Source organism: Plecotus auritus (assembly GCF_963455305.1).
Source record: "Plecotus auritus genome assembly, chromosome: 3".
Classification (NCBI taxonomy): domain Eukaryota; kingdom Metazoa; phylum Chordata; class Mammalia; order Chiroptera; family Vespertilionidae; genus Plecotus; species Plecotus auritus.
Window position 1 is genome coordinate 159,110,811 of NC_137772.1, and position 27,521 is coordinate 159,138,331.

A 27,521-nucleotide genomic window follows, 5' to 3' on the forward strand; every position below is an offset into this window, starting at 1 on the left:
AGTGCAATTTTATTATATGTTTCTAAGTTAACTATTAACAATATACATAACTTGACATCATTAAATAAAGTTAAAAATATCTAGCAGATTCCAACTGCCTGTTGGGTTAGGGCAGTGGTCGGCAAACGGCGGCTCGTGAGCCACATGCGGCTCTTTGGCCCCTTGAGTGTGGCTCTTCCACAAAATACCATGGCCTGGGCGAGTCTATTTTGAAGAAGTGGCGTTAGAAGAAGTTTGAGTTTAAAAAATTTGGCTCTCGAAAGAAATTAGTGTTGAAAATTTGGTTCTGTTGACAAATGAGTTTGCCGACCACTGCGTTAGGGTTACAATACTGTCATTCAAGGCCTCCCTTAGTCTGATGCCATCTTTGACATCCATCCAATTTCCCACTATTTCAGACTTGTACCTCTCCAGGCTGGTTTAGTTGGTTAAGTGGCTTTCTTTATTTCCTTCAGCAAAGCACAGGAGCCCTAACCCTTATCAACCTGAAATGTGATTATCTTACTCTAATTTTTACATGTTGAAAATAGAGGTTCATTGATGTTTTCTTGCAGCTAAAATGGAATGAGGATAAGGTTCAAACCCAAATTTCTCTGGCTCTCTAACCCATTTCCCTCCTTTTTGTTATGGAAACACGCAAACTGTGCAAAGTTAAAACAGTATGGTAAGCTCCCCTGCTGGCCTGATTGTCCCTATCTGCTCCCCTGCTGACCTGATTGTCGCTAACTGCCTCTGCCTCGCCCTGCACCCAGGACCTAGACTTCCCTCCCTCCGGCTGGCCGCAGGCACCCAGGACCCAGGCCGGCTTCACCTGGGCTGGCCACATCCACAGGGGACCATGGGTGGGCAGCTTCACCTGGGCTGCAGCCGCAGGTGCTGGCGCCCAGGACTGCAGGTGAGCGGCTTGTCCCTCTCCTGGGCTGTAGCCACAGCCGCAGGTGCTGGCACCCAGGACCGCGGGGCGGCCGGCTTGTCCCTCTCCTGGGCTGTAGCCACAGCCGCAGGCACTGGCGCCCAGGACCGCAGGGCAGGTGGCTTGTCCCTCTCCCGGGCCACAGCCTGGCTGGTCCCCATTCCTCTCTCCCCAGTGTTGAGTGTCTGAGCCATTATGGCATGAGGGTGTGATGACCATTTGCATATTAGCTTGTTATTATATAGGATACCACAATTTGTTTAGTCATTCTCCTAGTGACAGTATATGGTATAAAGTGGGGGTCAAGTTTATTTTCCATATAGATATCCTCTTGTTCTGTCACAATTTCTCAAACTCCACCCAAATTTTTCATTTTGAAAAATTTTAAATCTATAGAAAAGTTAAGACTAGTATAATAAATATTCTTGTGCCCTTTCTGTAGATTCACTAGTAAGCATTTGGCTGTATTTGTTTTATCTTTGTAAACTAATATTTTAAAGCCTAAACCATTTAAAATTAAAGTGTACACTTCATGACATTTCATTTATAAATATTTCAGCATGTATCTCTCCTACCTAGCCACAATACCATCATTATACCTAAGAAAATTAATATTAATTGAATCATCCCAACTAATATGCAATCTATTTTCTTGCTGGAATATTGATAGGAATTATGTTAAATCTGAATATCAATTTGAGAAGGGATATCTTTACCATGTTGAGTCTTCTAGTTAATGGACATGGAGTGTCTCTCCATTTATTTTACTCTTCTTTGGTTTCGTTCATCAGTATTTTGTAGTTTTCAACATACAAATCCTATACATGTTTTGTTAGATTTACTCTTGCTTATCAGTTCATATGGCTCTACCTCATTTTAAAATGGATACATAGTAAGATATAAAAATTAAAGAGGTTTTGATAAATAAATATTTCATCTTTGGATCACTTTAGGTAGAAAACGAGGCAGAGTCCATGTCTCTATTATGATCAACAGTACACTGCTGTCTGCTTTAGGTTCAGGAGGACCAATACCCATTTCTGATGTAAGCCAGAATGACTCAAACTTAACTATTTAGAAATCACCCATAGCTTATTACAAAATACAAATTCTATGACCCCATTCCAGGCCTCCCGAGCAGATATCTCTAGAGGTGGCATCAATAAATACATATTTAACAATTCCTTACGAGATGCAGATGATTAGCCAGTTTGGGGAGTTATTAACCTGGACCATGTTTCCTATTAGACTCACATTGTCTCTTCATTTCTTCCCATTTATAAATCCTACACTGTAGTCAATGTGGCATATTTGCTGATTCATAAACATACAGTACTATTTCTTGGCCTTGCTCATACTGCTTTCCTACTCTATATTGCCTCACCCTTCTTGTGCTTTATCTTTGCTTTTGCAAATTGAGTACATTACTCAAATCCCAGCCCAAATACTACTTCCTCAGAGACCTTTTAGCTGGAAATAGTTTCTTCCTGCTCAGATTGATGGCATTTACAATATATATTGACTAAAGCTCGATGCATGAAGATTGGTGCTAGAATGGGCTTTCCTTTCCCTGGCTGCCAGCACCGCCTTTCCACTCCAGCCCAGCCCCTTTCTGCTCCAGCCTGGAGCTTCCTCTTTCCGCTCCAGGAGCTGCCTCTTTCCGTTCTGGCCCTGCCTTCCCACACTGCCCAGAGGCCCTGAGAGACCAGGGTGGGGCAGAACGCCCGCACCCTTCACCCCCCCACCCCCCCCCCCCGTCGCTCGGCGCCTGTGCATGCAAATTAACCGCCATCTTTGTTGGGTTAATTTGCATATCACTCCTGATTGGCTGTGGGTGTGGTGGAGGTACGGTCAATTTACATGTTTGTCTATTATTAGGTAAGAGAGTATTTCCCCTCTTAAAAGGCTGGATTAGATTTTACTCATTTTGCATTCCTCAAGTTATTCAGTTTACTGTGTGTCAGGTCCACACCAAGTCTGTACATGTACCATTTCAGTGGCAGGTTTGCTGAGTTAATAAACTAGAAATGTCTTCAAAATAAAGAAAATAATAGCTTAATATTATTTTAGAAAACATTCTTCTTATATTCATCTTCTTAGCTGTAATATTTTAAAAAATACTAAATTTTCACCCTAACCGGTTTGGCTCAGTGGATGGAGCGTCGGCCTGCAGACTGAGGGGTCCCAGGTTCGATTCCAGTCAAGGGCATGTGCCTTGGTTGCGGGCACATCCCCAGTGGGGGGCGTGCAGGAGGCAGCTGATCGATGTTTCTCTCTCATTGATGTTTCTAACTCTCTATCCCTCTCCCTTCCTCTCTGTAAAAAATCAATAAAATATATTAAAAAAAAATACTAAATTTTATATGAGAAATTACATACCTGGCTTACATCTACTTTCCATTCTCTTCATAATTTTAAGGTACCAGAGTACTTATGATCATAGGAAAAAAGTGGGATAATAGGAATTTTAATTACTTATTATATAACAGAAACAATCTTGGAATTTGTAAGAAAAGAAAATTTTAATTTTTATATAATTTTATTAATAAACACAGGGAAATACTGATATAATACACTAAAATTCAGTGTCACCATAATATTCTGAAAAGTACAAAATTCAAATGTGTACATTTTAAAAACATTTCTCCCCATGATAATGCAAAAGAAAAACCCCAGTAATTACAAATATGTATATTTTACAAAAAACTCCATTTATCATGGAAATTAGTAAGATTACACAGAGTAGATTAATTAAGACTGAATTTCATATCCTAATGGATCAAGTCCCTGGTCTAGAAGCATCAAAGAGGATTCTCTTAACTTCTGTAGCAATTTCCTTAGTTCTTCCTTAGAAAATACCTGATTTTTAAAAAAGAGGAAAATATTAAGAATGAGAACAAAGAAGAGTAGGAACTTATAGTCAACTAATCAACCTGATTAGATTAATACAAGAAGAAATTATTTTTTAATATTTATGTAGACAGAGGCCAATACGTTAGCATGGTTAGGAATTTCAAAGCTATTTTTCTGAGCCAGTCTATATACTTCTACCTGCTTAGGAATGTATACATAGTTTGAAAAACAAAACAAAACAGGCACAATCATTAAAATGAGACTATTTAAGAAAATCTAAGTATAGCTGACCAAATCATTAAAATTTAAAAGCGCAAACGCTCTAGAACTTACCAGATACAGTTTGTGGCGCTCAGAGGATACCATATCGGCTAACTGCAGGCATTCCTGATATTGACCCGTATTATGCAATATGGTGTGAAGCAGAAAACACAACATTGGCAGACAAAGCTTTCTCAGTAGAACCATCTGATGTGTTCTTTCATGGTCTTCTTCAGCATCCTACAGACAGACATTAAATAGTCATAAAGTTGTTAAAAATGACTACCTTTCAAGCATCCTGTCCAGATATCTTCCAGGTAGAAGTAACGTTTTTATTTCTGGAATTTACAGAATACTCAATATGTGTGTTTCTCATGGCATTTAGTACTTTTGTAACTGATTCTCAACCCAGCCTACATATTAAAACTCTCTAGGCAGTTAAAAAAAACAAAACAAAACAAAAAACCCAGCCCTACCTTAGACTAATAAAACTAGAAACTCTGGGTGTAGAACCGAGTATTTTTCAAAAGCTTCCCAGGTCATTTAAATGGACAGCAGAGGTGAGAGCCACTGCTTTATATATGTACTAGAGGCCCGGTGCATGAAATTAATGCACTTGCGGGGGCGGGGGAGTGATCCTCTCAGCCAGGCCTGCACCCTCTAGCAGTCTGGGAGCCCAGCTTCTGGCTGAGCAGCACTCCCCCTGTGGAAGCTCACTGACCACCAGGGGGCGGCTCCTGCATTGAGCATCTGCCCCCTGGTGGTCAGTGCGTGTCATAGCAACTGGTTGTTCCACCGTTTGGTCGATTTGCATATTAGCCTTTTATTATATAGGGTTACTCGTACTACTAAGACTTATCTTCATATCCCTAAACTGAGTTGAACACATGTATAATTAAAAATTTAGGTCCAGACCCTGGCCAGGTGGCTCAGTTGGTTAGAGTGTTGCCCTGATATGCCAAGTTTCGGGTTCAATCCCCAGTCAGGACATATACAAGAATCAACCAAAGAATTCATAAATAAGTGGAACAACAAATCAAAGTTTCTCTCTTCCCTGCCCCTTCCTCTCTCTCTCAAAAACCAGTAAATTAAAAAAAAAAAATTAGGTCTAGAATTTTAAAAAATTAGATTTTAGTATCCTAAGTGAACCTATTAAATCTGAAGAAATACACTGAGTGGCCAGATTATTATGATCTCTGAACACATAATAATCTGGCCACTCATATCCTATATAATAAAAGGCTAATATGCAAATTGTCCCCTCGACCAGGAGTTCAACCAGCAGGCACGCCGGCCAACCGCCCATGTCCCCTCCCCCTGGCCAGGCTGGCCAGACCCCACCCATGCACGAATTCATGCACTGGGCCTCGTGTGTGTGTGTGTGTGTGTGTGTGTGTGTGTGTGTGTGCGTGTGTGTGTGTACACATACACACACACACGCACACACACACACACCACACTGAGTGGCCAGATTATTATGCGTTCAGAGATCATAATAATCTGGCCACTCAGTGTAGTTTACCCAAGAGTCGAATATTTCCATTCTCTAGCTAGTATTTTTAGTTTAGGTTTAAATTATGGGATGTTCAGTTATAAGAATAAAGGTTATATCAGAAGTATAGATGCTCCTATTCAGAAAAACAAACTTTTGCCCAACCAGCATGGCTCAGTAGTTGAATGTTAACCTATGAACGAGGAGATCATGATTTCATTCTCGGACAGGGCACATGCCTGTGTTGCAGGCTCAATCCAGGAGGTAGCCAATCAAGGATTCTCTCTATCATTCATGTTTCTATCTCTCTCTCCCTGTCTGAAATCAATAAAAATATATTTTAAAAAACAAACTTGCTTTTTGCTTTTAGCTACAAACAATACATACAGCTTACCTCTCTAACATCTACCATCCAGCCTCCATCAACAAATAACAGGACATTATACATTTTTTCCTTCACGTCAGCAGTTAGGGCATCCAAATGCCCTTTCCAAATACCATAATCCATCTGCAAAACAAACATAAGGCAGATATATCATGGATGAAAACCGCTAAATAATGTATTTGTAAAGTACAGACAGGAACATATATGTGGAACATCATTTTTAAGCAGCGATTTTCAACCTTTTCATCTCACAGCACACATAAACCAATTACTAAAATTCTGCAGCACACCAAAACTATAGTTTTGCCCATCTGACAAAAAAAGAGTATAACTTTTATTGTTTTACCAAAAAAAAAGTTATTACTATTTTTGCTCCAAAGTGACTTTTTAAAAAATTAGGTGCCTAGCCTGGCCAGCGTGCTCAGTGGTTGCGTGTTGACCTAGGAACCAGGAGGTCAGCACTCTAGATCAGGTCAGGGCACATGCCCGGGTTCCAGGCTTGATTCCCAGTGTAGGGTATGCAGGAGGCAGCCAATCAATGATTCTCTCTCATCATTGGTATTTCTATCTCTCTCTCTTCCTCTCTAAAAAATGTATTTTAAAAAAGTCAGATGCCTATACTTGTATATAAGGATTTCTGATACCAAGTATTAACCAATCAGTCCGAGCTGGTGTGGCCCAGTTGGTTGGAGCATCATCCTGTACACCAAAAAAGGCTTCGGATTTGATTCCTGGTCAAGGCACATACCTAGGTTGTGGATTCTGTCCCTGGTTGGGGGATGTACAAGAGACAACCAATCGATATTTCTCTCTCTCAAATTAATAAACATATCCTCAGGTTGGGATTAAAAAAAAAAAAGAACCAATCAGATGCAACCTTATTATGCAACGTGATCAATAAGATACTACTCTATTATATGATCTATATATTTATGATTCGAGACAGGGCATTCACACCACATGGCCATTGTTGTGTTGGCTGTTGTCATTTTTTTATTTGACAATTTAAGGAAAAAGAGGTCAGTGCCCCTGATTAAATAGTCAGGTATTACAGGTTTTAAAAATTCTTGTGGCACACCAGTTGAAAATCACTATTTTAAAGTGTTGACATTCAGTTAGCCAAATATAAAAATAAACATCAACAGATTGCAGATAACTGAAATAAACACTAAAATACTAGCTTTGTACATGAACATTACTATCACCTGAAGGTAGGTTTCAGGTCTAATTAATTCTCTACAGAAAAATAACTGATGAACAGAAAGTTGTTTTTTTTTTTCAAAGTAGAACACAAACAGAAGATCACCTGTTATAACAGGAATATAGTTGCTGAAAAATGACCTCTTAAAGTATACGGCATGTATGTTAAGGTGCAATTCACAGGTTTTAGCTATATTCAACTTACTTCATATTTCTTTTCTTTGTGTTCATGAGCCACTTTCTCAGTGAAGGTTGGTTGAGGTATCAAACTAGGTTTTTGTGGAGCTGAATTAATATGTTTGAACCACTCATTAAAGGTTTCATGGGCTTCCTAAAAATGAAATAAAATAGAAAAATACAAAAAAAGAAAAGTTTTCACATATGTTCAACAGTTTTTCAAATTTGGTTCTTAGAAATAATTTTGCAGCATCAAGAAATAAAACTTTAATGTTTTGTTTTTATGCAAAATAATCATTGGAATAAATGTTTTGTTGAGTGACAAACACCAGTAAGGTTTATATTATACTACATTAAAAGGGGATTATTTAGAGGAAATAATTTAATATTGCTATTTGCCCTTTCTCTATAATAGAAGTGTCAGACATGAAAGAAAATTAGTAAAATGTATATGAAAACCTTCCTCCTGTCAGAGTCTGGGGCACACCACAGGACCCAGAGTCAAGTCCCCGCCCACCCACATGCACCTCAAAATCACGTGAGACCCAGACCCGGCCGCCCCCACCTCATTGGGATAGATCCAGACCTGGCTAGTCCCACCCTTGCCAAGCCCCGCCCGGAGTCAGGACGAGGGGCATGGCCTGAGGTCCCCCAGCCCAGACCGGGGTGGGGAGGTGTGCCTTGAGGTCCCCCGTCAAGCCCCACCAGGTGTGGGACATGGCCTGAGATCCCCTATCAAGCCCCGCTGGGTGGGGGGCATGGCCTGAGGTCCCCCGGCCTGGTGCTGGGGCGGGGGGAGCAGCCTGAGGTCCCCTAGCCCAGCACCAGGACAGGAAGTGCACCTTGAGGTCCCCTGTCAAGCCCTGCCAGGTGGGGGTTGTGGCCTGAATTCCCCCATCAAGCCCCACCTGGTGGGGGGCATGGCCTGAGGTCCCCTGGCCTGGCACTGGGGCGGGGGGGGGGGGGGAGGAGAGCAGCCTGAGGTCCCCTAGCCCAGGACCAGGACGGGAAGCACACCTTGAGGTCCTCTGTCAAGCCCTGCCAGGTGTGGAAGGCAGCCTGAGGTCCCCTGTCAAGCCCTGTGGGGGCGGGGAGGGCATAGCCTCAGGTCCCTGCTAATTGCTTGTTAAGGCTCCTTATGGGAACTTGGCCTCAGCTGTGGGTGCAGCCATCTTTGTGATGGAGTGATGGTTAATTAGCATATTCCCTCTTTATTAGATAGGATAGTAGAGGCCTGGTGCACGAATTCATACACTGGTGGGGTCCCTTGGCCTGGCTGGTGATCGGGCCTGATCAGGGCCGATCGGGACCAAGGGAGGTTGGCTGGGAGTGGGAGGTTGGCTGTGGGACTGCACTGACCACCAGGGGGCAGCTCCTGCATAGAGTGTCTACCCCCTGGTAGTCAGTGTGTGTCATAGCGACTGGCCGGTCATCTGGTCATTATGGTTGCTTTTGCTTTTATATATAAAGATATGTGTTTTCTGGCACTTATTCCTATCTTAGCATCCTGATCACGTATGTATCTTACGTTTGTCACTCTTGTAATGTTATCACTCTGTGATGTATATATGTTTACTGTCTTTTTTATTGGTCTATTAGTTCCTAAAGGCAAGGACAGAAAACCACCACAGATTTAGCCCTAGAACATAGCCCACTGTAATCAGTTCATTATTTGTTGAATGGATTTTGAATGAGCTTGTTATTATTTCAGTCATAACAAATAGAGAATATATTGCTTTTCTCAGTTATTGCCAAAAACGAAATATTAAAGTCAAGACAAAGCATTCAAAGAATCTTAAGAAAACATAAGTTACAGATATCACATACACTATGTGCCATGTGAGATGTTCTTAATTAGCAGCTCATGCTAATGAAGACAAGGTCATGACTTCAATGCCCATGTGGATCAGTCAGTACCACAGTCACAAGAGATGATAATGAGCCAATCACCATTTCTGGAAACAGTTCAAAGTCTGAGAGTGAATCAGAAAAATCATCATGAAGATAGGCACATTTGTTTTCTTTACAAACTCACCAAATAAGCTCTAATGCACAAATATTCTCTGATAGCATTATCATCTTCAGGGGGAAGTGGACTTTCCATTCCTTGTTCTTCCCACTGATTATAGATTTCTGCTATAGAATCCTGAGGAATTTTCACAAATACTTCTTTTGCAGCTTCATGCTTTTTTGATGCTGTGAAAAAGACACAAAAATTTTCAATATATGTAGATTTCTGTACAATGGTTTATAAAAGGGAGTATAATAATTAGTTTTCAACTTTTACAGTGAGCTGTAACCATTTCAGGTCCCAACGTACTTAAAGGCTGGGTGATCTTTCTGCCTAATGGCTGGAGTTTTTCCTTACTTCAATGACATAATCACAAAAGGATTTATTAAATACAGTTATTTTTACATACTTCTGTGTCTTAAAAAAAGGATTACATTTTTCAAAGCCTTGAGATTATATGCAGAATTGAGTAGGATGTGAAAATTCACTGTAAACATTTTGTTTCATAACATCAGGTACAGGAGAGGCTGTTTTGTACCCTCTCTTATTGGAAGGGTTAGAAAAAAAAAAAAAAAAAACAAAGTTCAAGAATATATGAATTTGAACAAATACTTTAAAAATAAAAAAGAATATAAAAAATATAGCATACCCAAGAATTTTCTCATTATTGCATTGCCTTGTTTTAATGCCTCTGCCCTCTGTGCTGGGTCAAATACCAACCAGTCAATTACATCAATTTTTAAACGGTCCTCCTATTCATTTAATTGAAAAAGAAAAAACAAAACAAAACATCAACTTTATTATTTTCTAAGATATTCTGCAAATTAGTAAAATTAACTTATACCTGCACTTTAGTGAACATCATTTTCCCTCCTGTTATAGAAAACTGTGAAAGAATCTAGCTTTCTTTATTATATTTTCACATTTAATAGCTTTCTATTAAATTACAGAAAAACTTACTGGACTGTGAATCTGGAATTATATATTCTATAACTCACCAATTTAACCGTGATTCCTTTAAATACTACTCTAAATTTATTTTCTTTCCTAGACAAAACTTTCATTCCTTTCTGAAAATAGTAATAAGAAAGCTACATAAGGGTTAGTATCTAGAATAATCTGATGAACAAAAATCCAATGCTCAGGTTTTTTCTATTATAGAAGCTTCCTGTAATATACTACTAATACAAGTAGGTCCTTACATAAGACCTTAAGCTTGCTCCCAATTTTTATAATTTAAAAGGCTTGGCTGATAAAACAAAATTCTTAAAAAAAAAAGAAGAAGAAGAAGCCAGAGTATTTTAAGGTAGAAGTTCACCAAAGCACAGCACTTCCCTTCCACCTCATATTACCTCAGTAGTACCAGTATCCAGGGCTGGGGCCAGGTCATGATGACTGAATTCACCATTATCTTTCTTTCGAATATTCTCAACTACAGTTTTTGTTATAGTAGCAATATCCAGATCTAAAGAATTTTTTGTAAGAATTAATTATTCACACTAACAATTTGGGATAACAATTTTTAAAAAATATAACATAAAATGAAACACATTATTTTTAAAATGCCAAAATTAAAAGATATTTTATACATGAGTCACAGTGTATCTTATTCCTAAAACAGAATTTCATTGAAATTCTCTCAAGAGAAATAAAATTTAAAAGTAGAAGGATAAATGTTACTAAAATCAAAATGATAATTTGCCTACAAAGCCCAATACATGAAGTTCTCAATCAATCTTACCTGCTTCTTTAGCCAGCTCCAGGCAATGGTGGCGCTGTTCAAATTCTGTAACACCTTCCAAAAATAATGCATACTGGGCAACAGCGAGGTCTTGAGGCAAATGACAGGTATAAAATGCTACAAGATTTGTATGTTTCTCATTTATTAAAAGCTAAAAAACAGAAAAAGATCAAAGCATGTAACCAGTTAGACAAAAGTTTTAGGATCAGTGGTACTTTTTTAAAAGTTCACTTCAAAATTACAAACATATTCAGGAGAAATTCATACAAACATAGATTTGTGCTGCTAAACATAATAATTTTGAACTCTAATCTCTTATGGATTCTGATGAATTTCTTGCGACTAGGTATTAAAATATTATCATTCTTTTTCATTAAAATAGTAAAAAATAAAAATAAAAAAGAACCATATTGTGGATTCTTAAAGTTTACCTGTATGTATGTTTTTAAGACCTCAATGGAAACTTCTTCCTTCATAGGAAAAAAAGATATAATTCAATTATAAACACAACTGCCTATGTGTATCAGCAATATATCTAATAAAAATTCTATTAAATGATTTAATGATTCAACATTTAGTACTGAGCAATAACTAGTGCTTAGCAAAATTCATGCATTGCCTGACTTAACCATACTGTATTCTTTGTGAGTAGTTACTATTATTTACATTTTACAGAGGAAGAAACTAAGACCTATGGAGGTTTTATTTACTCAGAATTACAAAACTGTAAGCTGTTGGGTAAGACTGTAAACCCTGGATTCTTACTCTAAAACCCAAACTTTTAACTACTGTATCATTCTGCCTTCTACCTGTACTCTAACCAAAATGTTATTAATCATTTAGGAAAAGAGAAAAAGAAAACAAAGGTTTACAATCTCATATAGAATTTAGTCTGGTTCAGTTAGCTTAGCTGGTTGATTCAGAGTTGGGTATTACTGAGGATTAAAGTTCCGAATTTACCAGAAACCAGATGAACATCGGCATTCTGCAGCCACAGATTACAACCCTAAGGGGTCACCCACAGGGAGACTGTACAGAAGACTTTGGCACCCCCATCACCAATTCTAGAAAACCACAACAAAAAGCAGTGTTTTCCTGATGACAGGTGTAAAGCATCAGCCTTCCAGAGAAGGGTAAATGGTTCACTTTTATTTACTTTTGTCTGTAGTCCCAGTGAGCGAAAAAACAAAATGAGATGAGTCATGAAGCGGAGGAGGTGTCCAGGTAGATTATTTCTGCTTTTGGCAAGCCATTTGCTAAACTCATCCATCAAACCTACAAACCATCAAAGCAAAGATTCAACAAAAGGGATAAAAAAAAAAAAAAAAAGCTAAATAAACATTACTAAGAACATTTACCACATCCCTCTAGTACTGTGAAGTCACAATCTCATTGTTAATAACTATCACATAACACAGTCTCTGGATGAAATCCAAACTTTATCTTATAACAATTAAGTAGATAGTTGCATTTATATAGACTGACATTTATACAGATTAAAAGATGAGGTAAGTCATATGCATTGCTTTGATAACTTTTTACAACATTACTGTAAGAAAACAAGGAATTCATACAAAGTAAAATAAAATTATAATATCTTACCATCAATGTCTCCCAGGATAAGGAATTTTTGAACTATATGATAATGCTCTTGATTCTCTTCCAGAACTCTCTGAAAAATATTTTTGCATTTTCCATAAATCTTCTAGTGGTCATTCTGTAGTATGTACTCAATGTTAAACTAAAAATGTCAAACTTCTGAAGATAGATATATAAAGAAAAAGTTGGAAATGAAAGATTTTAGGAAATTAAAACAAAATAAAATATGGGATGAATTCTGCCTTTGAATATACTTAAGACTTACAAATCTAGGACTGAATAGTATTTTTGAAAGCAGAGAACTATGATAAAACAACTTAATCTCTGTAAGTGCTATTATTAAACTTTTATTTTTATATTTTGCTACTATTTTCCTTGGCACTCCATGGTGGACCAGAAAGGAAGGGCCTTAGTGAAATAAATTATAAAGATTTCTATCAACATGAACAGCATTCTTTGGGTAGTCTCTTCAGCACATGGCACTAAGAGTAATAAAAAAAACATCAAAATAGTGATTAGACACAGAGGAGAAAAAAACATTTACAGGTCACCGGGAGATGGATTTCTTGTAGCAAATAGTTTATTTTTTTGTCAAATATCTAAAATTTTTATTTACTTGTCCACATTTTCTTTCAGTATTTATTCTTTTTACATTTGATCCATTGCTTCATCTGGAATTTATTTTAATATATGGCATTAGGTAGGGATCTTGCTTTGTTTTCTGTCTGGATGGAAAGTCAATTATGCCCATACTGTGAATCTAAATAAACCATCCCTTTTTCTCTAATATGAAAGGTCACCAATATCACTTAAGTTCTCATCACCAATATCACTTGGATCTCATATGAACCTTTGTGTTCCTGTGTCAATGCCATATGATTTTCCTTTTTAAAAAAATCTTTATTGTTGAAAGTATTACGTATGTCCCCCTTTCTTTCCTCATTGACCTCCTCCAGCCTGTCCCTGCACCCCACCCCACCACTGTCTGTTTTGCTGTATCTCTATATTAAGTTTTATTATGAAGAAAACTATCACATAACTATTGTTCTTTTCTAATTTTTCTTCTTTTTCTTATTCTTCTATTTGGAAAATTTCTGTCTAGAAATAATCCCCTAAAGCACTAGCTTTCTATGTTAATTTTGGAATGAAAAACATTTACTAATGATTAAGTCTTCTCGTCTAGGAATGTGGTATATCTATTTATCTGTGTTTTTCTTTTTAATTTCTATTTACTTATTTTATAGAGAGAAGTGTGGGGGGGGGGGGGAGAGAGAGAGAGAGAGAGAGCAACACTGATCTGTTGTTCCATTTATTTATGCATTCATTGGTTGCTTCGTACATGTGCCCTGACTGGGGATTGAACCTGCAGCCTTGGCATACTGGGATGACACTCTAATCAACTATCTGGCCAGGGCCATCACGTTTCTCAATAAGATTCTATAGTTGTCTTTAGGAAGGTTCTCAAACCTTTGGTTAATTTTTATTTCTAGGTATCTTATAGTTTTAGTCAATAATTTAAATGGCACTATTGGGAAGGAAGGCTATATCCTTTTCTAACTAGTTGTAACAAGTATAGAAAGGCTATGATTTTTCTGTAACTTTTTCTTGAATTTTAGATGAACAAATTCTTATCTTATTAATTCTATGGAGTTTTGAGTTTCTAGATTTACCCTTTTATCACATGAAAATTTTCCCTCCTTTCCAATATTTAAATCTATTTCTTGACTTTCTTGTTTTATTTTCATTTAGCTGGTATCTCCAAAATAATAAACTGGCAATAAACCTTTGACAGAAAAAGCATTAATTTTCTTACTAACTATACAAAGAACTCATTATACAATAAGGAAAAGACAAAACACAATAGAAAAATAGGTGAAACATCTGAACAGGAAATTCACAGATGGTCAATAAACATAGGAAAACCTGCTCAGCCTTCTGAATGCCCAGAAAAATGAGAGTAGGGAACAGTACACTCCTATTTTCTTCTTTTTAAAAAAAATATATTTTTATTGATTTCAGAGAGGGAGAGAGGGAGAGAGAGATAGAAACATCAATGATGACAGAGAATCATTGATCAGGTGCCTCCTGCATGGCCCCTACTGGGGATCAAGCCCACAACCTGGGCATGTGCCTTTGACCAGAATCAAACCTGGGACCCTTCAGTTCGCAGGCTGATGCTCTAGCCACTGAGCCAAACCAGCTAAGGTGGTACATTCCTATTTTCTACCTAATGTGATGGATGGGCAAAAAATAAAAAGGGTGATATCTGGGACCAGTGAGAATGCAGGGAAATGGACACACTAGTAAATTACTTGTGGAGGTATGAATTAATTGCTACAACCAGTTAACAAATTCAATATACATACACCTTTTAACCAGCAACCCTGCTTTCAGGAAACCTAGAGAAACAGGGCTAGTACATAAGCACATACATATTTACATATGAATGTTCATTACAGTGCTGGAAACAACTTAAATATCACCAAAAGTGGGATGATTTAAAAATTATACATCATTATACAGAACATTATGTATCTATTAAAAAGAATAAGTTGGGTTGTTAAATCTATATCTACTAACTTGGAGTATCATTAAATGAAAAAACATACACAATAGAAGTTGTAGAGTAATGTATGTGTAGTATAAGAAAAGCCATAACAAAACCCAAAATCGTACAGAATATCTACATTATTTCTACATATGTGTAAGAATATGGAGAAACATATGGGAGAATACATATCAATTTGCTTTACCATCACAGGGGAATAAGAATAACCACAAAGGTGTTAAGAGGAAATTATGAAAGTTTTATTATTAGACTAGTGGCCCGGTGCAAAAATTAGTGCATGGGGTTGAGGGGGAAAGAGTGTCCCTCAGCCCAGCCTGCACCCTCTCCAATCTGGGACCCCTCAAAGGATGTCCTACTGCTGGTTTACAGGGATCGGACCTAAACCGGCAGTCAGACATCCCTCTCACAATCTGGGACTGCTGGCTCCTAACCACTCGCCTGCCTGCCTGCCTGCCTGATTGCCCCTAACCACTCTGCCTGCCGGCCTGCTTGCCCCCAAATGCCCTCCCCTGCCAGCCTGATCACCCCCAACTGCCCCCTGTGCCAGTGTGCTTGCCCCCAACTGCCTCCCCTGCCGGCCTGCTCACCCCCAACTGGCCTGCTCGCCTCCACCTTCCCTCCACACTAGCTTGTTCACCCCCAACTGCCCCCCTGCTGGCCTGCTCACTCCAAACTTCCCCCTGCCCACTGTCCTGATCACCTCCAACTGACCCCCACTGACATCCTGCTCACCCCCAACTGGCCCCCCTGCTCATCTGCTTACCCCCAACGGCCCCACCCCCCACCAGCCTGATCACTCACAACTGCCGTCCCATCCTGGCCTGATCACCCACAACTGCCCTGCCCTCTTGGCCTCTAACCGCCTCTACCTTGGCCCTGCCACCATGGCTTTGTCCAGAAGAACATCTGGAAGGTCTCCTAGTCTAATTAGCATATTACCCTTTTATTAGTATAGAGGCCTGGTGCACTGAAGGGTGTCCCGGATCAGGGTGGGGGTTCCCTTGGGGCATGGGGAGGCCTGAGCAAGGGGCCTGTGGTGGTTTGCAGGCTGGCCATGCCCCTATGGGGTGAGGGTCCCCGCTGGAGGGGCGTGGCCAGCCTGGGTGAGGGGCTGAGGGCTGTTTTCAAGCTGGCCACACCCCCTTCAGGGTGGGGATCCCCGCTGGGGTGCCTGACCAGCCTGGGTGAGGGGCTGATGGCTGTTTGCAGGCTGGCCAAGCCCCCTAGCGGGGACCCTCACCCCATGGGGATGTAGCCAGCCTAGGTGAGGGACTGAGGGCTGTTTTCAGGCTGGCCACACCCCCTTCAGGGTTGGGGTCCCCACTAGGGTGCCTGGCCAGCCTGGCTGATGGCTGTTTGCAGGCTGGCCATGCCCCTCCGTGACCCAAACTCTCAGCCCCTCCTGTTTTTCTTTCTTTTTTTTTTTCAGTGCCTTCATAAGCAGAGGCCAGGGCCAACTGGAAGCAGGTATCTGGGATTTATCTTCCATAATTGAATCTTTGTAGCCTTGAGCAGAGACCAGGGCCGGCCAGGGCAGGCGGGAAGCTTGGCTTCCTCCATCGCCGGGGGCAACCCAAGCCTCCTGCTCACTCCAGCTTTGTGGCCGCCACCATATTTGTTGGGTTAATTTGCATACTCGCTCCTGACTGGTTGGTGGGCATGGCTGGTGGGTGTAGCAGAGGTACAGTCAATTTGCATGTTTCTCTTTTATTAGTGTAGATTACTTTATTCCAAGGACATATGCTATTACTTTGGTCGTATAAAAATTTTTAAAAGAATATTACTTTAAATATTAGATTATTTTCAGATCTAGGAAAAGTTTTATTATTTTCCATCATGTGTCTTTATTTTTCAAAAGTAAAGGGATAAATTAGCTTACATGTATACTGTATATTTAGGTGAGACCAATCCTAAACCAAAGTAAACAGAAATGATGTATTACTTAAATATGCAATTACGCTTTTCCCCTTTTAAAGAATGTCCCTCATTTGGATAATAGGCGAGGAAAAGAAGGGAGAAGATAACAAGGTTTCACATATTTTTTTGCCTCCCAGCTACAGTGCACAATAGCAGAACAGTTATTGTTTCCTATTTTAGTTAATGTAAAATATTCATATTAATATTTACCTTTTTATCAGTAGCCTGAAGTTCTTCGAAAACCTTTTCTAAGGTCCAACTTCAAGAGAAAGAACAGGAAAGGGATAAAATAATATTGATAATATGAACAAGGAATACAAAATAAAACTTTAGAGTATACTAAAACTCACCATGACTACAACAAACCAACAAACTCACTTTGCTTCCAAATATTCTCTAGGGAGTTCTTCCGTTTCATCCAGAGTTATTACTGATGTCCGGATCTCCTGTTCCACCAGACTGTCTACCATCACTCGAAAGTAGGCCCACACTGTGTCTTCCCAGGTGTCACAGACGGGAAGAAGCTTTTCCCCCAATCCAAAACAAAAACATGTAGACACAGTCAACAAAAAAAGCAAGGAAAGCAGTTACATCCATTGATACGGACTATAAGGTCACTACAGTCACAAAATATTGTGGATTGTAATATAAAATAGCATAACAAACAACCCACCCACTCCCTGCCAAACCACATCTTCTAAGTTTGAACTATTAAGATTTTTCCAAACTGAGTTCACAATTTTCCATACTGCTATATGATAGAATTTCCACTAAGATAGCATATCTCAAAATGGCTGTAAAATGCATGGGGTAATGGGATTACACACAGGATTGTTAGACAATCCAGTCACTGTGCCTCAGTGGTACATTCTGTATAAAGCTATGCATACTATAAGTCAGGGGTCCTCAAACTTTTTAAACAGGGGGCCAGTTCACTGTCCCTCAGACTGTTGGAGGGCCGGACTATAGTTTAAAAAAAAAAACTATGAACAAATTCCTATGCGCACGGCGGGCCCGGGACGAGTCGGCTGCTAAGCAGGACAGGCAGCAGCACCCGGCGGGCCGGATAAATGTCCTCTGCAGGCCGCATGTGGCCCACGGGCCGTAGTTTGAGGACCCCTGCATAAGTCATCAGTAAATGTATATTGTAATTAAACTTATAATTCTTAGAAACTGAAGTCTGATTTCATGTATTAAAGCATTATTTAGAGTATGGGATACATCATATCAAGCAGCTTGAGTCATTCTATTGCATGATTATTTTTATCATTGCTACTCTTAAAAAGTAGCTTAAGTTTATAATTTATTAATATAATTATTAGAATATTTCATATATCTGATTTCATTCCATAGGAAAAAAAAGATTAAAACAGATTGCATACCTGTTTGAGATTCCCACTTAAAGCAGCATAAATTGCTCTCTCATATCTATTAAAAAGCTCCTGAAATACAATAGAAATAAATTTGGAAAACTTATTTTTCTTAACATGTCAGTTTCTTTCATAATCGAGTTTGGCAATGTCTTCTAAACTGAACTTATTTGATAGTTTCTAAACTTTAGTGAAAGATCTGATGGGGTAATAAGAGAAAGGATCCCGCCTAGGTGTGGCTCAGTGGTTGAGCGTCGACATATGAACCAGGAGGTCACAGTTTGATTCCCAGTCAGAGCACATGCCTAGGTGCAGGCTCAATGCTTGGGGGCCTGCAAGAGGCAGTCAATCAATGATTCTGTCTCATCATTGAGGTTTCTATCTCTCTCCTTCCCCTTTCCTCTCTGAAACCAATAAAAATATATATTAAAAAAAGAGAGAGAGGATCCCTTAGTCTGCTGATATAGTCAATGCTGACATCTTCAAGAAAAGACAAACATCTAACTTTCAAATACAGGGTAAAAGCAGATTCAAGTCTAATGGATTCTTTATTTATAGCAGTCCAATTTTAGTCCAAATGGAATGTGTATAAGTGTTGTCAGTTAGAAAGTTTCTAAATATCTAATACTACCTGATACTTACCTAAAAACATCAAAACAAAGCACTTGGAACCACATCAGTTTGTATCAAATTCCTAAACAGAATTCATTATATTCATCAAATGATTCCATTTTACTTCCAGAATCTATTAATGGCACTTCCAGTTTTCTCATTATCCACACAAGAGACTTTAGAGACTCTCACTATGTGAGTCCTCCTCTGCCTTCTGTCTCCAATTACTTGTCCTGACCATTTTTTGCTCCCTCCCTTTCCGCTTTCAATATTATTCTAGGACAGGTCCTTATTACTTAGTACCTGAATAATTCTGACAGGCTCCTAACTAGTTTCTTGGCCTTTAGTCCAATCAATTATAAACCTATTTTCCACTGCCAAGCTAATCTTAAAACTGCTGTCATTTGCCCTCAAGGTTTCAATGGTTCATCACTATTCTATACTAATAAAAGGGTAATATGCAAATTGGTCAGGACTCCCTCACAATAATGACTGAACAGCAGGCTGCGTGGGGCGACCAGGCCAGCAGGGGTGTTAGTGAGGGACGACCAAACAAATGAACAGCAGGTTGCATGGGGCAACCAGGCTGGCAGGGGCGTTAGCGAGGGACGACCAAACAAATGAACAGCAGGCTGCGTGGGGCGACCAGGCCTGCAGGGGGGGCAGTGAGGGGCGACCAGGCCAGCAGAGGGGGGCAGTGAGGGGCGACCAGGCCAGCAGGGGGGGCAGTTGGGGGCAACCAGGCCAGCAGGGTGGGGGCAGTTGGGGGCGACCAGGCTGGCAGGGGGGCAGTTGGGGGCAATCAGGCTGGCAGGCAGGTAGCAATTAGGAGTCAGCGGTCCCAGATTGTGAGAGGGATGTCCGACTACTGGTTTAGGCCCGATCCTTGGCCTAAAAATAGATAAATTATATCTCTTTTTAATCCTTATTACGTAGTGTCTGAATAATTCTGATTAGTACTTAAGTCTGCCAATTCCTCAATATGACTGGGAGTTCTTGAAAGCAAGAACCTTACACTATTCTGAGCATATCACAGCACCTTGGTAGGCCTTCAATTGATTAGAGTAAAAATCAGTAACAGTAAATATTTTATTATATCTTACATCTTCTGCCATTCTCCAACAGCTTATTTTCCAAATGCATCTATATGGATTCCCTTCAACAGGCTCTAATTCTGTTCCTGTAAAACAGTTAAAGAAATAAAATATATAGTTTAAAATGAGATCTTTCTATGATTTCTAAAAACAAAAGCTATATTTCACAAAGAATGACATTTAGAGCTAAGAAACTGTATGTCCCCACCTCTCAGAATAAAATCTACTAAAATACCTCCATTAACATTAGGGTCATGATAGAGCTTCCAGCCTTCAAGCGTTGCAGCTCTCCATGCCTGACCACAACGTTTACAGAGCCGCTGTGCCTTCAGAAACAAGAAGAGCAGTTAGTCATATAACCAGTGCAGTGCTGGGAAAGTCCTAATGCTTTATAGAAAAGTGTAAGTGATGTATGACAAGATTAAGTAACTTATGACATGTTACAAAGGATGATGTGGACAACTAGAAATGGCATTTTACTTTATCACCATATGCATGTCTTACTATTTTCTCTGCCTTTCTTCTCCTAATAATCCCTTTGCTCTGATTCTGTACTTATCAAAAGGTTCCCATGGAGCCCAAAGGCATTGAATTCTGCTAGAGACAAATGGGGCTAAAGAGGTTGATTACCCTCGGTTTATGTAAAAGTATTACAAAAACATTGTTAGTTTCTAGAATGACAGGGTGCTATTGTTCTTTCACCCTACTGACAATATTTCTTTATGTTAAATGTGGCCAATCAAATGAGCTTACTATGACAGGAAGATAGATAGGTTTTTGTTGTTCCATCATCTCTTCAGGAACTTTCTCTTCCCCATTCTAACTTAGCTTATATGGTTTGAGTAGGCCTAATCCCATGTCTGAACTCTAGGGTTAGGCATGTGATCTAACAAGAATCACCCCAAGGCTCTTGCTTAAGACATTGAGAAAAAGATACACTCCTTCTGCTGGGATTGCTAGCTGGCAGGAAGGAAGATGTAAACTGCTGGTGGCCATCAGAGATGCAAGGAGTGACTTCTTGAGAATGAAGTCAGAGAAGAAGGCGGAGCCAAGAGACAGTATCCTAATGACATCTTCTGAGTCCCTGAATCCTGCTTCAGCCAGACTTAACCCTCTGTACCTCCCTGTCCTGTAAGCCAATTAGTTTCCCTCCTGTAAGTAATTTGAGTTGGGTTTCTTGAACCTAAAAAACCTAATGAATACAACCTGTTAAAGAAAATCTCAAACACTACTCTGGATTGGTGACTTTAAAAATTATGAAATAAATACTAGTAAATTATAAAAGCTATGTAGAAACATAGAAAAATGTTTTGATATGCTATATAAAAATAAGATTAAAAACTGAATCTAAAACCTTGAAAACATTCTAAATGAAATAGGCCAAACATAAAAGGGCAAATATTACATGAACCCACTTATATGTAAGTAGAGGCCCGATGCATGAAATTAGTGCAAGAGTAGGCCTTCCTTCCCCCAGCTGCTGGCACTGGCTTCCCTCTGGCCGCCAGCAGGCACCTGGGACCCGGGCTTCCCTCGCAGCCCCAGCTTCGTCTGGAAGGATGTCCAATCTAATTAGCATATTATGCTTTTATTATTATAGATATCTAGATGAGGCAAATTCATAGAGATAGAAAGTGTGTTAGAGATTACCAGGCGCTGGGGGAAGAGGGAAATGGGGAGTTACTGCATAACAGTTAATAGAGTTTCTATTTGGGGTGATGAAAACCTTTGGATATAGAGGCAATGGTTTCACAATATTGTGAATGTAATTAATGCCACTGAAATGCACACTTAAAAATAGTTAAAAGGGCATGTATGGGAGTGGGGGGGGCAATGGTAAGATATGTACAAATATAATACCTTAATAAAAAAATTTTTTAAAAATAGTTAAAAGGACAAATTTTGTTATATATATATATATATATATATATATATATATATATCTTGCCTCAATAAGAAAAAATATTATACTAAAATCATTCAAGTGTGTACCTTAAATGGGTGAATTATATCTCAATAAAGATGTTAAAAGAAAAACAAATGCTGAATGTATACTATGATTACAATTATGTTAAAAAGAGTTACACAGAAAAAGAGCTTTAAGTAGATACAAAAACCTATGAACTGTGGTAATATAAACGTAGAGGGGCCTGGAAAGTTCTGGTTTCTCATGCCTTCAGTAATGTGATCATTTTCTGCTTTCTGCTTTTTGTTTTCCCTTACATTTCCTAGTATCTTACACACACCTGGCAGAGTGGCTGGGACTTAAATATTTTCTGAGTAAATGAATGTATGATATCACCTTCTTTCATTAATTAAAAAAATGATGCTTAATAACCCAAGAGTACTAATATAAGAAGTTACTTAATATATGTTAATGGTTTATAACCCAGAAAAAATAACAATTTGAATTAATTCAAAAAGGACATCACCAAAGTACTGCAAAAGATGTACAACATAATATCTAAAGCTTGAAGCTCCCATGCATCAGACTGCCTCCTCTAGGAAGTTGTCTAATTAGATGCTTAACATTCTACAGGCATACCTCATTTTATTGTGCTTCACTTTACTGCACTTCAGTAAAGTGAAGTGTAGTAAAGATGTTGCATTTTTTACAAATTGAAGGCAAGACCCTCTAACAGCACAAAGATTACCACTCGCATTATTGTAGTGCTCTGGAACGGAACCTGCAATCTCTCAGAGGTATGCCTATACATACAAGATCTTAAAAATCACAAAGGAGATTGATTTTAAAGAGGTGAGATTAAAAGGAGGAAGTCTGAGGGCCATGGTGGTCTTCAAATGCATAAATAGTGTCCCTGAAAGAGCAATTTGGGTCAGACTTGTTCTCAACTCTTAAAAATCAGAACTGGAAATATGCCTAGGGAGGCAGAGTCTGACTTCTTAAATTTTTTTTTATTAAGAGTTGTGTAAACTAGAGTGCAGTGCCCTCTGAGGCAATGTGTTTCTTATCACTGAAAATGTTCAAACAGCAGTTAGATCTAGATACATTGAGAAGGCATAGTAGGTGGTCACAAAGATTCCTTTCAACTTAAGAAGAGTCCATGCCTTTTTACAATTGGACAAGCACAGAGTACACAATTTACCTCTTCTGTCATTCCAGCACGGATAAGAGTGAAAAGATATTTGAGTAATCTAACTTCATCTTCTCTATCCAGATCATCAAGGGGCATTTTCTGTCTTATGGGAGCATCAGGGTCCTATAAAAAAAAAAAAAAATCACCAACTGTAAGTCCTTTGTACTCACATACATTTAAACACATCAAGAGATGATAAATCTCTCTTGAATATATTACTGAAATAAATTTACTTACAATTTAGTTAATTAACAACAGGAATGAAAGTGTCACAAGTGTTCCAAATAGCCACACAACTGCCTACTGCCCATTTCAAATAGACTCCTTTGGCCCACAAAGGTGTATGCCTAGGTCAGGAAAAGTGGAAATACCACCAGCCTAACCCAGCCCAATCAAGTAACTCTAGGATGATACTCATAATTCAAGATGACTTGATCTTTACCCTGATATAGTAGCAACTACATGGACAAGTTAATTCTAAAAAATGGGCACAGGGGAGAAACTGAAGGAATCTCAATCTATTTTGTGACTAGAAAGGGCTAGTTGGTAGTTTCTGATAACCTATGTGAAGAGAGCCCATTATGGGGTTAATGCTAGATAAAACACATCAACAATGAAAGAAACAAACAGATTTTGAATAAATAAATCCACCCCCCCCCTGAAAAAACACACAAAAAACCTATCAGTTATTCCTTCCTACTACCTTTCACAGATAGAAAGAAATGAACTTTTTAACATTTGGGATAATATAATGTTCTCACTTTTAAGCAAAGAGCACTATGATCTGCATGTTGAATTTTAAATGAAAAACTATTTTAATGTGACTTAAAAAAGGAAATAATTCTTATTCCAATGCTACTGTTTATGGCAATATAAATATCCAGAAAATGGAATGCATAATAGGTTTGACTATTTTCACAAATATTTTGCAGACAAATACAATCATTCAATTTTGGAATATGGTCTCTTTCTGGAAAAAGGAAACCACTACTTTCCAGATAAGAGGAAATGATTTTCAGTTGCCTGCTACTAAGTAGTTTAGCTATAATTTATTCCAAACTCTTCTAACAGTTTCCAAACAATTTTCATCAAAAATCACGTTTGTGCCTGACTGGTGTGGCTCCGTGGTTGAGCACTGACTGTGAATCAGTGGTCATGGTTCGATTCCTGGTAAGGGCACATGTCGGGGTTGCAGGCTTGATACCCAGTTGGGGGTATGAGGGAGGAAGGTGATCAATGATTCTCTCTCATCATTGATGTTTCTATCTCTCCCTCACTTTTGTTACCAAGTACAATGTTATCAATTTTTTCAACTGTTACTTATTTCTCCCACTGTTCACTATAAATATTTATCACATGCTGCCTCTTGTCACAAAGCTCTACTCCTTTATTTCTATAGACTCCTGTTCTTTTCAAATCCACTGTTATTCATGTCCAAGAATGACCTTTCTAACCTCAAGCTAATTCATGAAGCTTTATTTTTCCCTCCTGCTTCCTATATGAAAGAGCTTTCATAGGTCAGCATCAAATAGTTCAAGAGTCAAACCTTGCTATCAGACCAAAATTAATTTATTTTTAATGCTGGAAAATCAGGAACACTTTCTATACCTTCTTTTAAAATTTATAATTCATAGGTCACAGAAATGTTCAAATACATGCAATCAAATTTAAAAGCAACTTAGTAGTTTTAGAGTTAAATATTTTGTGCAAATCTTCAGGAAACAAAAACAAAGTTCCAAGTCTTAAAAAAAAAAATCATCTAACTTTGAAGACAACTTTTCTTATTTTTCTTCAGTTTTTCTTTATTTTTTCTTCTTTTTTTTTGAAGAGAACTTTCATTTCAAAGAACACTTACCAATTCAGTGACAAGAGTACGGACACTTCCTATATAAGACAGCTGCCGCTGTTTCAAGGTGTGCAGAGTATTTTCCCTGAGAGAAAAAGAACAATTTCTTTTTAAGGAACAATTCTCATAGTAGGTTTATTTAAAAAAAAAAATCAAGTCAAAGTTAAAAAGAGTATAAACTCAGAAAAACAAGCAAAAATGCTAAGTATAAAAGGGCATTTTATATTTTAGCACAGATTACTAATGATATTGAGCATTTTCATGTCCTTATTGGCCATTCATCTATATGCTTTTGTGAGGTAGCCATCCAAATCTTTGCTCTTTTTATTACTGGGTTATCTTTTATTACTAAGTTACCGTTCTTTATGAACTATGAGTTCTATATTTCTTCCAGTCTGTGGCTCACCACTAATTCATTTTCTCAATGATGTCTTTTAGTGAGAAGTTTTAGTTGATGAAGTCAAATCAATTTTTGACCACTGATTATTGCTTTCTGTGACCTAAGAAACACTTGCCTATCCCCTGGTCATAAAGATGTCCTCCTATATTTTCTTCTAAAAGCTTTATGGTTTTGATTTTTACATTTAGTACTATGATCCATCTTGAATTAATTGTTCAGTATGATGCAAGACAGGTGTCAATATCAATCTTTTTTTCACATAGATATCCAATTTTTTCTCAGTTTGTTGAACAGACAGTCCTTTCCTCACCTGACTGCTTTGACTGCTTTGTTGAAAACAAAATGACCATATAAGTGTGGTCTATTTTGGGGTTCTCTATTCTGTATTTATTTAAAACTTGCAAAGACCTTAACAGGGCATTTTAACTAAATTTTTTTTTTTCTGAAAATGAAAATTCCAGTTTTGCTCAGAAAAATCACAAGTATTGAAGATTTAATTTTAAATAAACATTCAGTAACACTAATTTCCTAGTTAACAAGAGAAAAAATATAATTGACTTGCAGTCTTTGTACATATAATATTACTGAATTCAAAGGCAATCTGAACTTTTTCTTTAAATCTTGAAATAAATTGTACCATTAACCTAATGGTGCTTTCTGGTTTCAAGGGCATACAATAACTTAAAAGTATTAGAGAATATGGGGGAAAGAAAATTAAAAAAAAATTACACATAGCTAGAAACATGATACAAAGTATCTTTTTTTTAAAAAAAAACACATTTTTAAAAATTGATTTCAGAGAGGAAGGGAGAGGGAGAGATAAAAACATGAGAGAGAATCATTGATCGGCTGCCTCCTGCACGCCCCCTTCTGGGGATTGAGCCTGCAACCATGGCATGTGTCCTTGACTGGAATCGAACTTGGAACCCTTTAGTCCGTAGGCTGATGCTCTACCCACTGAGCAAAACCAGCCAGGGCCAAAGTGTCTTCTTGATCAAATTATTATTATTAAGAAAATACAGCAGGTGATTGCTTGAAAACGTGAATCAAACCATGTCACATTCTTTTATTCTCAATGTTTCCCATCACATTTAAAAGTCCCAAACGCTTACGTTTGCCTGCCTGTAAAAGTCCTACGTGAGCTGGCTCTCTTCTATCTCATTTATTATTCTTTTCTTTGCCATGTTCATACTGGACTCCTTGTGAACAAACATTTTACTTTCCCAGGGTTTTGGCAGTTTCTGTTCTTAATCAGAACACTTGTCCCCCATATTTTTGCATGGCTCACCGCCTTTATTTCTTAAAAGCCTCTTGCTCGTAACTACCTGTTACTTCCTCAGAAAGGCCATCCATCCCTGATCCCTTCTTCTACTTAAAGTAGTACCCATTATCATCCTCTATCCAGCAACTCTGATTCTTTTTTTTTTTTTCAAAGCTCTTAATACCTAACAGGATATGCATTTGTTTTTCCTCTTAAATAATTACAAATCCAATAAAGGCAGGGTTTTTATCTATTTTGCTCACAGATTAAATAAGTAATAAGTGAATATTCATCTTTCAGTATTTGCTGAAAGAATGAATAAACAAAACCAACTTTAAGTCTTTGGAATAAAAGTTTTAAAGACTTACCAATATACTGATTTTGCATAAAACTCAATATTATCAGAAAAATCTCCAATCTCATCTTTGGCAATGCTCTCTAACCAATCCACCACCAACTAGGAAATTTGAAAAAAAAAGAAAGAGTATTAACTATAAAATCTGTTAGTATTTTATTTGTAGTACTCTTACCCTTAATTTCAAAAAAAAAGTTTCTGATACAAAAATACCAAGTAACAATTTTTCTAATTGCTATTTTTACTTTTTAAAGATATATAAATTTATGACAAAAGAATGAAATTTTCTGCAGGAATAATACAGTTTTTAATAGGATTTCCTGGAAATACTAGGGTTATTATTTGAAAACCAAAAACAAGGTTCTTA

At 38.2% G+C, this 27,521-nt stretch overlaps 1 protein-coding gene across 2 annotated transcripts in view; it reads right to left on the reverse strand.

The window, feature by feature from the left end:
* Positions 1-3,419: 3,419 nt before the first annotated feature.
* The window catches only part of NUP107 (nucleoporin 107), a 50,709-nt gene continuing 26,607 nt past the window's right edge, over positions 3,420-27,521 (reverse strand). For both annotated transcript variants that reach the window (XM_080659548.1, XM_080659549.1), the window contains 19 exons: positions 27,168-27,256; positions 25,148-25,223; positions 23,302-23,415; positions 20,430-20,520; positions 20,204-20,280; positions 18,501-18,560; positions 17,497-17,642; positions 17,329-17,377; positions 12,636-12,705; positions 12,190-12,308; positions 11,465-11,503; positions 11,034-11,184; positions 10,645-10,757; positions 9,942-10,044; positions 9,317-9,477; positions 7,310-7,435; positions 5,914-6,027; positions 4,100-4,267; positions 3,420-3,772 (listed from right to left, as the gene is read on the reverse strand). In XM_080659548.1, coding sequence (XP_080515674.1) covers positions 3,665-3,772; positions 4,100-4,267; positions 5,914-6,027; positions 7,310-7,435; positions 9,317-9,477; positions 9,942-10,044; positions 10,645-10,757; positions 11,034-11,184; positions 11,465-11,503; positions 12,190-12,308; positions 12,636-12,705; positions 17,329-17,377; positions 17,497-17,642; positions 18,501-18,560; positions 20,204-20,280; positions 20,430-20,520; positions 23,302-23,415; positions 25,148-25,223; positions 27,168-27,256 — 1,974 coding nt within the window. In that variant the 3' untranslated portion in view covers positions 3,420-3,664. The remainder of the gene's footprint in view (positions 3,773-4,099; positions 4,268-5,913; positions 6,028-7,309; positions 7,436-9,316; positions 9,478-9,941; positions 10,045-10,644; positions 10,758-11,033; positions 11,185-11,464; positions 11,504-12,189; positions 12,309-12,635; positions 12,706-17,328; positions 17,378-17,496; positions 17,643-18,500; positions 18,561-20,203; positions 20,281-20,429; positions 20,521-23,301; positions 23,416-25,147; positions 25,224-27,167; positions 27,257-27,521) is intronic.